The 11408-nt window shown below is 31.2% G+C and overlaps 1 protein-coding gene across 1 annotated transcript; it reads right to left on the bottom strand.

Annotated features, from left to right (window-relative positions):
- Positions 1-1104: 1104 nt before the first annotated feature.
- Positions 1105-9902, bottom strand: LOC130946580 (uncharacterized). The gene is made up of 12 exons (XM_057875371.1): positions 9533-9902; positions 8714-8823; positions 8126-8195; positions 6552-6699; positions 6315-6452; positions 5373-5512; positions 3563-3610; positions 2680-2790; positions 2420-2601; positions 2188-2309; positions 1699-1775; positions 1105-1617 (listed from the first exon to the last, which is right to left on the bottom strand). The coding sequence occupies exons 1-12, from the start codon at positions 9785-9787 to the stop codon at positions 1495-1497; spliced, it is 1524 nt and encodes a 507-aa protein (XP_057731354.1). The 5' UTR covers positions 9788-9902; the 3' UTR covers positions 1105-1494.
- Positions 9903-11408: the final 1506 nt, after the last annotated feature.

Here is an 11408-nt window from a genome sequence, read left to right as displayed (position 1 = left end):
ACTAAATATAAAATTATGAGCTGACTCTCAAATTTAGATTCATGTACCACAGAAAAATACTATTTATAGACCTTAGTAAAACAAAAATAAATATGTAAATTACTTATTATTTATGTACAGTAATTACGTATTATAATTGATAAGTAGTTTAATAGTGCATTAAATATTGATTTGATATAATTATAATAAAGATATGTTCCTAAATTAGTATGATTATATATTATTCATTAAATATTAATTATAATATAATAATATAATTATAATAAAGGTATTTTTTATAAAATAATTTAGAATAGATGAAAAATTTTATTCATTTTGGAGGGAAAACGGACTCACGAGAGATCGACACGTCACCCTTATTAGCTGAGGAAAAACCCAGTTTTAGTATATTAAGTAAAAATAGATATTTAAATTATTTATTTAAAAAAAACCCCGAAACAAACGCATTCAATAGATATTGTTAAGCTTTTTATTTTATCAATTTGAATATATTAATTTATGGCCACCACTTATTGAGTTCTTAATATTTTGATTATTTCCTTTTCGTTTCAGGAATGAAGCACGTGTACATTGAGAGAGAGAAAGAGAGAGAAAATGAAAGATAAAAAAATTAACTGCATTTACTTTAAAAAAAGAATTAGAGAAATTTTTAATTAATAAGAGTTAAATTAAATCTATTTAATAAAGTTTTTACCTAAAAAATAAAAAAGTAACTCTATTATGAAATTAATTAAATAATATTATTAGATTAAAAGACTAAATAAAGGCCGAAATTAAAAAAATGTGTAACATTTTCCCTCGAGATGAAAGTTTTAAATTTTAATCCAGCTTAAAAACAAAAAACATTTAACAAAAAATTCATTCCATTTTACCTATAAGTGTACATTAAAATCAGCTACTAATATAAAATACATGTTGAAATATAAATACACGTTTAAAATAAATTAAACCACATATGTATTTATATACAAATACATTGATAGCTGATTTTAGTGACTGATTTTGGTATACAAATAGTATTTTTGTTAATAATAAGATGATATCAAGAGAAGCTACTCAGAATTTACAAAAACGAATTGATATCATTACAAATTACTTAACCACCACTTTCGTATATAGTATTAATCACATTAATTCATCATAACTCACATTTGCATCTTTATCTCTAGCTCCAAATATCTTATTCTTTAAATTGTCTAAATTACATGGGGCACAACGTCGATGCAATGTTTACAATACAAAATCCCAAATCTTGTTTCACTAATACATTATCTTCCTAAAAAAAAGAAGGAATACACTTTCGGGATATGCTTTTTCTTGATAAGCTACGTACTATCAGTTGGTTAATTTCATCGATACAAAAATTTAAAAAATAATAATAATGAGTAAATAACACGAGATACCAAGGATTAAAAAAAAAAAAAAGAAGACGCAAAGCAAGGTATAGAAAACTAACTTCACAAGCCTTCAACTATATTCTTTAAACTTCTATTGCTATGTATTGTTTTCATGCGTTTTTGCTCTCTTCCAAACAATTACTATGCCATAAAAATCAGATGTAGCCAAAAAGTTTTCTCCATGGTTCCAAGCAATTCCGAGGACAGGAAACCGATGACCCTATATAATATAAATTCCAAGTTATATTGAGCTTCTTGATTTTTCATCACGTTGAAGAGTCCACTAAAATAGAAAACTAACCTGCAGCTTGTTTACACAAGTATGCTTTGGCCGAGTTAAATCATAGAAGTAGACATTTGAGTCTTCACTTCCAGCAACTTCACATGACAACAGGATAATATTAAAAAGATAGTAACTTAAATATTGCTATGTAATACAAGACACTCGGGAAAACTTATGGCCTTTTGGTTTTTGTTTTCATTTTAGTATCTTTCATTTTCAAAATTTTGTTAAAGAAAATATCAAAAGTGAAAAAGAAAAACCAACTAGGCCCTAACGTGTTTGCAGAAAATTGGTCGTGTTTGCAGAAAATTGGTCTCTAAGGCCTATCAAGTCTCAATAGAGCATTATATATTGTATAGCAGTGTCAACAAAGCTTAATTATTGAGATATGGGTGCAAGTGCCAACAATGCCAGATTTTGGGTCAAATTTACAAGAGCAACATAATTTAAATTTAAACTATGCAAAGAGGTAGTGGAGAAAAAGAGAAAGCAGTGACAATGATATACCTATGAACTCCCCTTTTTCTAAGGAAAGAAGGGGGCAGAAAGAAGCTTGAATTTTGTGTGTACGTGGGGCTAACTTGAGTGAGCATCGTATAGTTAAATAACCTTGTGTCTCCAAAGCCACGCTACAACATAACAACTTCAGTGATCCAAAGAAAAATAAATAAATAAAGAATAAGAGTTTCACTAAAAAACAAGGAAATGCACTGAGGATTAACGGCAGTTCTTTATAAACCTGAAGAAAGACAGGTTTCCGTCCTGAGTACAGGTCAACAATACGGGTCCTCCAGCCAGTAAAGAAAAACTCCGATACTGCACTGTTGTTACAGGAGATTTGTGTCTGCTGCTACTTCGGTAACGATGAGCGCGGGATAACACACCTGTGTGGGAGTTCATATTTACTGAGTATATACATCCCTGCATACACAATCCAGTAAGTAAAGAAAATCAGATAAAACTGAAGGATATACATATGCATGTATATTAGAGGCACACCTGTGCATCCCCACAAAATATGAGGTTTCCTGTATGATTAATGTCCATAGCGGTAACTTCACTGTCAAATACTGATGAATTAATTATCCTTCCAGTGCTAAAATTGAACACCTAGTACAAAATATAAAGTTTAAGAAAAGTGAATTGAAACAATGTTACGATGACAGTTAACATATGGTAAGTGAAAATATATAGTAGCACAGAATTTTAGAGGAGAAATTATTCAAGGTAATAGAGTATCCACAAGTCACGAGTAGCTAATGGCAAGAATATTGACCGTATCATGAATTTACATGTTCATGAGAATAAATGACTCTCCTTGCTTCTTTTCCAATTCCACAAAAAAGAAAAAAAAAAAAAAGATTATTTCTTCTCACTTACATGGGGAAGTGACAAAGGGAATAATTCTACTTATCTGGGACTTATATGGCAGGGTATTGACATTGTTGATAGAACAAAGCATAGTTGTATTTGGGAGTTTTGGAGTGATTGGGATCTGCTGAGAGTCATTTACACTATGAATGGGTTCTCCCTCATAATAATGAGGATTATACCAAAAACATTTACATAGGCTATACTGAAATTTAACAATATGACAATTTGTAAGCCACATTACCCTTCCAATTGCTTTGCTCAAATTATCCAAACACAAATCGGGTAACTCATTTCTGTTCCCTTTCTATCTTATGCCATTACTCCCCATTCCACCCCAGTCTCTCCAAATCTTTCCACGAATAACCTTGGATCCAAACTATAAATTCTTCACATACTATGTGAAGAAAGAACATGATGCAATTCATGACATTTCAGAAAAGGATCTGTCATATATGATGCTTCCTTTTTGTTTTGAAAGAGTAAAAAGAGAAACAGGCAGCATATTTACATTGATTTCCCTGTGTGAATTGCCAACTGATAGGAAGTTGTTATTTACCTGCACCATATAGAGAGAAACAGACTTCCATCACAACCAAAGATATATGGAAAGAATAAATTTATTACCCATATAAAAATCAAAATTATGCAAGCATATTAAATACAGAAAGTTGCAGAGAACATATCGTTGGAAAGATTAACCAATTGAAATATTTTGAAATTCACTAGGAGCGACCATGGTTTGAGTTACTGTAAGAAACAATCTGATTTAATATGATTTAGACTTTTAACAGACTAGTTGAAAAACATTTGAACAGGTTCAGAATCAGTTATTCAAACTCATGGAATTGGTTGTGAACCGGTTTAGACTTTATCAAACCAGGTTGAGAAGCGTTGGTGATGGTCAAAGACAGTGTAGACACTATTGATCATAGGGAAATATCATTGTGGTCGATGGATGTGATGGAGGACAAAGTTTAAGAAAAAATAAATAAATCCTACTCACGCCACCAACCCCCCAACAGCAACTACTTTTCGACAAAACAAGAAAAAGAAACTTACAAATAACCCAACATATATTAGGAGGTAGTCCCAATTCTTTACCAAACTCAATGAAAAAACTGGCTATTGCCTTATCATTCTCTTCAAAATAAAAATTTTAAGAAAGTCAATCTATGCAACTACCAGGAAAAGGGAAAAACAAAAGAAAAAGAAAAAAAGAAACACGCAGACATAAGTAAATCAAAGCTTAAGGGCTTGACTTCCTCAAACTGTGAGGGATTCAAAACCACCCATGAAATATCTAGTCTTTAGTCTACAAGTCAATTTTATCACCTCTTTCATTAGTAAAGGGTACGAGGAGAAGAAAGACAGAAGAGACTGAGGATCTAATACAAGTTGTATTATTTTAGGATTCAACATCCATGCTAGTAACTTGGGGGGTTATAAAATTTTAGTTGTATAAAATTTTAGGTCTCGACTGGTTCGACGGTTTTCTACCGATTTTCTTTTGAGCGGTTATGGGGGGAGGACCGGACCGCTTGCATCGCCGGTTCCCGGTTGAACCAGTTCGACCGGCCGGTCCGGTTCGGTTTTCAGAACCTTGAATACAACACATACAAAGTCATAGATACTTTACATAGAATTTTAGGATTTCTTTGGTGTTAGATAATATTTCGTTTACAATGAAAAGTACATTGATTTTCATTCAATGTTCAATGGAACAGCTAAAAAAACTGAAACTTAAAAAGATAAAAAAAAAAAAAATCGATCTAAAAGTAAGAGAGAAATAAAATAGAATAATATCTGTGGACCCTTGGGGTGGGTGTGATCATGAATTTGGTTTTGGAGAGGAGCAAAAGGCTTTGGAAGGTTAAATCTCGTTCATGGGTTTTGTTTTTGGAGGTCGAGGGTTTTGGAGGTATTAAATTTAATTTACCTTTTTATCCTTAATATATTATTATTTTAGAATTTATTACCATTTACTTTTATTATTTCTAATATTTAATAACGGATAAACTTGTAAACATATATAATAAGCCCTCCCTATTCATTACATATTTTATATTTGTGAAACAAAAAAGGGCTTAAAAATATTAATCACTTCCCCCTTTCCTTTCTCTTGCAACTCGCAAACACACCCTTAGTTTTTTACCTAATTATAAAATCCAAGAAAAACTTAAGAAATATCGAAGATTTTAAAATCTAGGATAAGTATTTTGCTATCCAGCTATCAATATCAAAGATAACAATGCTATCAAGCTATCAACTCGGAAACAAGGTTAAGATACACTCATATATATGCAATATCTTGTACTCACAGGGTGAAAACGGATGCACAATTGCGAAGAAACTCCATATATCACCCGTATGCAAATGCCTTTTCCTATCTCCCATACTCTCACAGTTTTATCCAATGAAGATGATGCAACATACTGGTTGTTTGATGTAAAATCAAAATCTGTAAATAAACCATCAAAAAGAGAAAGCATTGATTGTAAAGGAACAAACTAAGGTAAACATAACAGTGAAAAATAACAATTATTTGGCATTGACCTTCTAATAATCACGCTACATGTACATCAAAAATCAATCACAAAATCAGCCACCCATATAAAATACATGTTGAAATACAAACTATACATTGAAAATGAGTTAAACAACACATGTATTTATACACAACTATATAGTGACTAATTTGGTGGCTGATTTTTGGTGTGCACATAGTATTTTTTTATCCATAATATATATAAATTGCAGCAACTCTATTATAAAAGCAAAGTAACCATTAAGGTATGAACTTGGCCTAAAATTGTAGGATAGCCTATCATAGTCTATAGGTGAACTAGTTGATGATTAATCACAGGTTTATATTTGTCAAAATTCTTTCTTTGTAAAATCATAGTTGATAGAAAATAAATTTAGTTACAGATCTTAAAGAGGATGAAAACTTCTCTATAATATAGAAAACATAGGGAGAGAAAAAAGGCAAGGCAATCAATAATAGCATATTAGATCTTGTCGTCTAAGTAATAAAACTTTGGCTGAATCACATGTTGAAAAACGGTTAACCAATAGCAAAGCTATTTTTCCTGAAATGTCACAACTTTCCTCTACAATACGAAATATGCAAAACACAATTTTTTCAAGCATAATCCACATTAAAAATAATACATTGATGATATTGCCTTAGTGAACTTATAATAATACATGTGATACAAGATGAAATAAAAGACTGAAAAAAAAATACCAGTCTATCCAACCTGTAACATCTTTAGAGTGCCCATTTAACTGTTTGATGACCGTAGGTGTCTCAGAAACACTGCAAACAGTCAAGGTTCCATCTGATGCTCCATAAGCTAGTAGATCAGAACTCATGTGTCCAAACTTTATCACAGTAACTACACATAAAGGATTTAGGCATTATTCCTCCCAAACCAAGTGGACTAGATATAAATCAGTGGCATAATGGAAAGAAAACCAAGAGCTCTAGATATTACCAGCGGCTTTGCACTGATCAAAGATGCAATGCATGCCAATAAAAGAATAGCCAGGCTCAACCCCCCGATGCCGTGGACGATCAGAATCACTTACACTTGAACCAAAACTTGCTCTATTATTGGATGCTGGATTTGGAGTTTGCACATCCTAGAATTAAACGAACACATGATTTTGTCATGACATGTCAAAAGGTTAAAGATCAAGAAAATTAAACCACCATTTGAAGTTTTATAGAAAAATTTAACGAACCTCCTCCAATTTAAAAAACTGAACACTGCATGTTTCAAGCAAAACCACGTTTCTTTTACATTCATTAACTGTAACTATCTAATATACATGTCGCTATCCTATTGCATTACCATAGTTTCCTTTAATAATTTGAAACCTGAAACCCAAGGTCCGGTAAGGTTTTCCAAAATCTAGAAAAGACGGTTGGGAGATACTTCAACTTTTGCCCATTGTAATTTCAGCTAGAGAAGCATTGAACTTGCTAATGTTACATACAAAATCTATTCATGTGCTTTCACTTAATTATTAGAATTTGTGGAAAAGATGGTTCACAATATGATATCAGTCCCGCCAATCCAGCGGGGCACAATTGGATCTCTGTAACCTCATTCTTCTAATGAAAAGTTATATTCCCATGCAAGATAGGATAGATCAAAATATTATCTATCCTTCAAATCCAGAGGACTCTTGCATGAGAGGAGAGTCAGTTTGGATTGGCATTTGAAAAAAGTACTTATTTTTTTCATCTTTTTAAAAAAGATCTTTTTTAACAAACAAAATTATTTTACATTTGGATAGGCTTTTTAAAAAGAGTTTTCAAGTATGAAAGACGTCTTTTGCTTCTGCTTTTTTTAAAAGCAAAGTATTGTTAGCTTTTAGAAAAAGCAAATAATTTGCTTTTTTAAATAAAAGTACTTTTTTTAAAAGACGTATCCAAATAGGTTTTAAATTGAATAAAAGTACTTTATTTTTTAAGAAAAGTATTTTTTTTCACTCAAAAAAGCCAATCCAAACTAGCACATATTAGATATAAAATCATTTGTGTGATTTTAATATTTACTTTTCATCCTTTCACTAGCATGTTTGGTTGAACTTTTTGAAAGTTTGAAGCTATATACTTTAGCCTTTTAAGAATTAAACGGAAAGGATTCTTCCAAACAAAGAAGCTGCTTAAAGATACAGCAAACTAAATATTAGATTCTTTTTTTTTTCCTTTAAAAAAAGATATTTTAAAAAGAATATATAAAAGGAAAAGAATATAAGACCTTTGAGAAGCTCCAATTATTGTGAAGTCTAGGATAGTTAGATAAACAAGCATGCATCCTGAGAAGTTTCAGTAAACAGAGCCTTACGGTCCAGACCAAGAACTTATCTAGTAATTTTTCCTAATATACCTAATTCAATTGCTTAAGGATTTCTTTTGACATTCCCTTTCTAAAAGAACAAATAACAAAATAAGCCTAGGTATCCTACATCCTCAGGGTGCTTCGCAACTACAATCTTTCCTCAATGACAGCACACTCAATGCAAGTTTATCACAACATCTATAAGGAACTAAACATACCCGACTAGAAGTCCAGCTGTCTCCCTCAGACCAGCGGGAGAAGGGATTTGGAGATGACATCCATCGACCACTGATGCATCAACCAGTAAATTATCCTGATGTCAGAATTGTACCGAAACAAATTTAAGCTAGCACAATATATGAGAAAGCTGCATTGGCAAAATATTTGGTCATATTTGACTAAAAGTAAAGAATTAACCACAAAGAAGTACATATGAATATCAAAACAGAAGGATGGCAATTGAATTGGGAAAGAGAAAGGTCTTATAACAACATTTTATTATAAGATGTGATATCATTTTTAACCTAGAAAATAATAGAAAAGGATTGGTGAAGAAAAATACACCAGATTAAAAGAGCTCCCGGTTCTTTCAGCCAAAAAGTCTGAGATATTTTAATACATATGAATAATGTCTGAGAGATATTAATGTATCTAACTATATATCCGGATCATTTGAACTGAAACTCCATTTACAACCAGGCCTATCTTTAGGTCTTCAAATTTTGTCACCCTTTTGATGAGTTGAAAATCATGGAGTTCAACATCAAACATCTATGCTCATAACTTCAAGTAAAAAATTCCAAAACCTGTTTCCTGGAGTACTCTGCAGACTTGGGACACGTGAACTTTCCCAGTTCTTGGGCCTAGATATATAATTCCTGTATGCCACATAAGTTTTTCCATTGCATCTCCAATCCTTTAACACAAATATTCCAACGTCAAAAATGTGCTGAACTTCATCCAAAACAACACAATTGAGAAGAGCATAAAAGACAGCCTACAAACAAAACTGAGTAGAAAATTCATGGAAAAGCAACCAAATTGTAATCGATTAGGTGGCATTCATCCTATTGTGAATCATATGTAAATCATTTTTTATTCCTCTCTTTTTTTTCTTTTTTTTTCCACCAATAGGTTGTTTTCTTTTTCCTCTATCTTTAGTCATCGAAAAGGTAGTTTCCACACATGACCAGATTCTATCATACTTTTCACGGTACTTCTACCTTGCTTTACAATTTTCTCTCAAATCTATTGCTTACTGTCATACAAGGAACAAACAGAAAACTTTTACGAAGATAACATAGCTAAGAGCACTGTAACAACACGCGAATCAATGACCGAACTGCAAAATCATTCCAAAACTCCAAAAGTAACAGCACCAACTCCAAGAGGAAAAATCATATATATATGATTTTAAACCAAAATTCAAATCTAGCACGATTGATCTGAGCAAACATGAAGTTCCAAAGAAACCAAATGGAAAAACAGAATAGAATGAGATTAACAAAGAAATCGCATAGAGAATTTAGAAGCAGCGAACACTGTAACAATGTGAATTTTCAGATATGTGCGATAAATTTGAAACTATGAATCGATGAAGCGCAAATTTTCAAAATGGAACGTACTCTGCGGCTGAGAAGTCCGGCCTTGGCCTTCCGGTGAAGGAGGAGGCGGCGGATGCCGATGTATTCGGGATCGCCTTCGGCGGTTGCGGGTTGCAACAAGCAGCAGAACAAGTCTGGATCTGAGCTGCTCTTCTTCTTGTTGCCGCCGTCGGCGTTGTTGGTTTCGATTTTGTTGTTGCTGTTGCTGTTTTGGTGTTCGTTCTGTTTGAGCTCTGGTTCGCGGTCGTTCATGGCGGCGCTGCTCTGCTCCGCCATCGTTCCTATGAATCCTTCATCGGAGAGCGGTGGCCGAGCTCGATTCTCCGGCGTGGTTGACCGTTTTGGAATGAGAGAGAGAAAGAGAAGAAGATAAATAAATGGAAACCGTACTAGCCGGTGATCGTGGGAGAAATCGAGGAATAATAATAATAATAATAATAATAATAATAATAATAATAATAAATAAATAAAGATTTCAAAAATATTTTTTTTATAGATATTTTTTAAAAATTAAAATTTAATATATATAATCAATTAATTTGTGTTATTTTTATTAAGATTAGATCGAATAAATTAGTTTATTCAAAATTTTAATAAATTAAAATTTGAATTGGTATAAATTAATATTTTTTATAAAAAATAATTAAAATATCTCTATTTTATATATATATATATATATATATATATTAATTTTAAAAATTATAAATTCTAATTCAATGATGACAAAAAAGAAAAATGTTAGAATTTAGAATTTTTAAAATTAATATATATAATAAGAATATTTTAATTATTTTTTATAATAAAAGTATTATAGTCATTTTTTATAAAAAGTAATATTAATTTAGATCGATTTAAAATTTGATTTATTATTTTTCGATCAAATTAATTTGTCTGACTTAATTTTGACAAAAATAACACGATTTAATTAATTATGTATTAAATTTTAATTATTAAAAAATATTTTTAAAAAAAGATATTTTAAAATTTTTTTATCAAAATGACTCTCTACTAATAATAATAATAATAATAATAAGTCTATTATACACGCAAATCTTTTTAGTTTATAAATTTATATAAGTTAATTTAAAATCTAACAAAAATAATCTTTACATCAAAATGTGTGTAAACACGCGATCACTTAACTATTTCAATAGCGGGCAGACACTTATGTAATTGTTACGCGATAAAATGTATTTTTTTTTGTTGAAAGATAGATCATTTATATTTATCTAACAGTTATACTACACATACAAATATTTTTGGCTTACAAGTCTTATAAGTTGAGCCAAACTCAACAAAAGCTACGCTCACCCATAAAAGCGTGTTAACACGCGCATCACGTTTTCAAAGTGCTCCTTCACCATTTTGAACGATTCTTTTTCTTCCTCGATGAAAACCACAACTGTCATTTTTTTCGCGTTTCTTCTTCTTTTCCTCTTTTTCCTTTTTTTCCTTTTTTTTGTGTGTTTTTTCTCTTTTTCTTCAGGTGTTTCATCTTCATCGTCGTGTATCTCCTCTTCTTCTTTTGATTTTGTAACATTATATTTTTTTCCTTTTTTGTTTGATTTTTTCTTCTAAAAAAATTATGAGAATATGAAATAAGAAGATGAAGAAGAAGAAACAGCAGAAGAGGAGGGAGGAGGAAGATGAAGAGTTTTGAATTATGCATAACTTATCAGAATAAAAATACACCCAAATATCTTCGTTTTACACCCAAATTTGCTGCAAATACAAAAATGAGTTATGCTACGTGTATACTAACCACCAAAGTATACTGGAATACAAATATACATTGAAAATAAATTAAAACACACATGTATTTATACACAAATACATTGGTGGCTGATTTTCGTGTACAAATAGCATTTTTGTAAGAAAAATATTTTCTCTAATATTG

The sequence above is a fragment of the Arachis stenosperma genome, chromosome 8, assembly GCF_014773155.1.
Source record: "Arachis stenosperma cultivar V10309 chromosome 8, arast.V10309.gnm1.PFL2, whole genome shotgun sequence".
Lineage (NCBI taxonomy): Eukaryota > Viridiplantae > Streptophyta > Magnoliopsida > Fabales > Fabaceae > Arachis > Arachis stenosperma.
The sequence above is the reverse complement of the archived record's forward strand: the minus strand, read 5'-3'. Positions and strand labels throughout refer to the sequence as shown.

Excerpts from the sequence above, each read along its gene's own strand:
- LOC130946580 (XM_057875371.1), bottom strand. The coding sequence starts at position 9,787 with ATGGCGGAGCAGAGCAGCGCCGCCATGAACGACCGCGAACCAGAGCTC. Across the intron at positions 6,453-6,551 it reads TGATCAGTGCAAAGCCGCTG|TTACTGTGATAAAGTTTGGA; the intron begins GTAATATCTAGA and ends CTTTATGTGTAG. Across the intron at positions 5,513-6,314 it reads GCACTCTAAAGATGTTACAG|ATTTTGATTTTACATCAAAC; the intron begins GTTGGATAGACT and ends GTTTATTTACAG.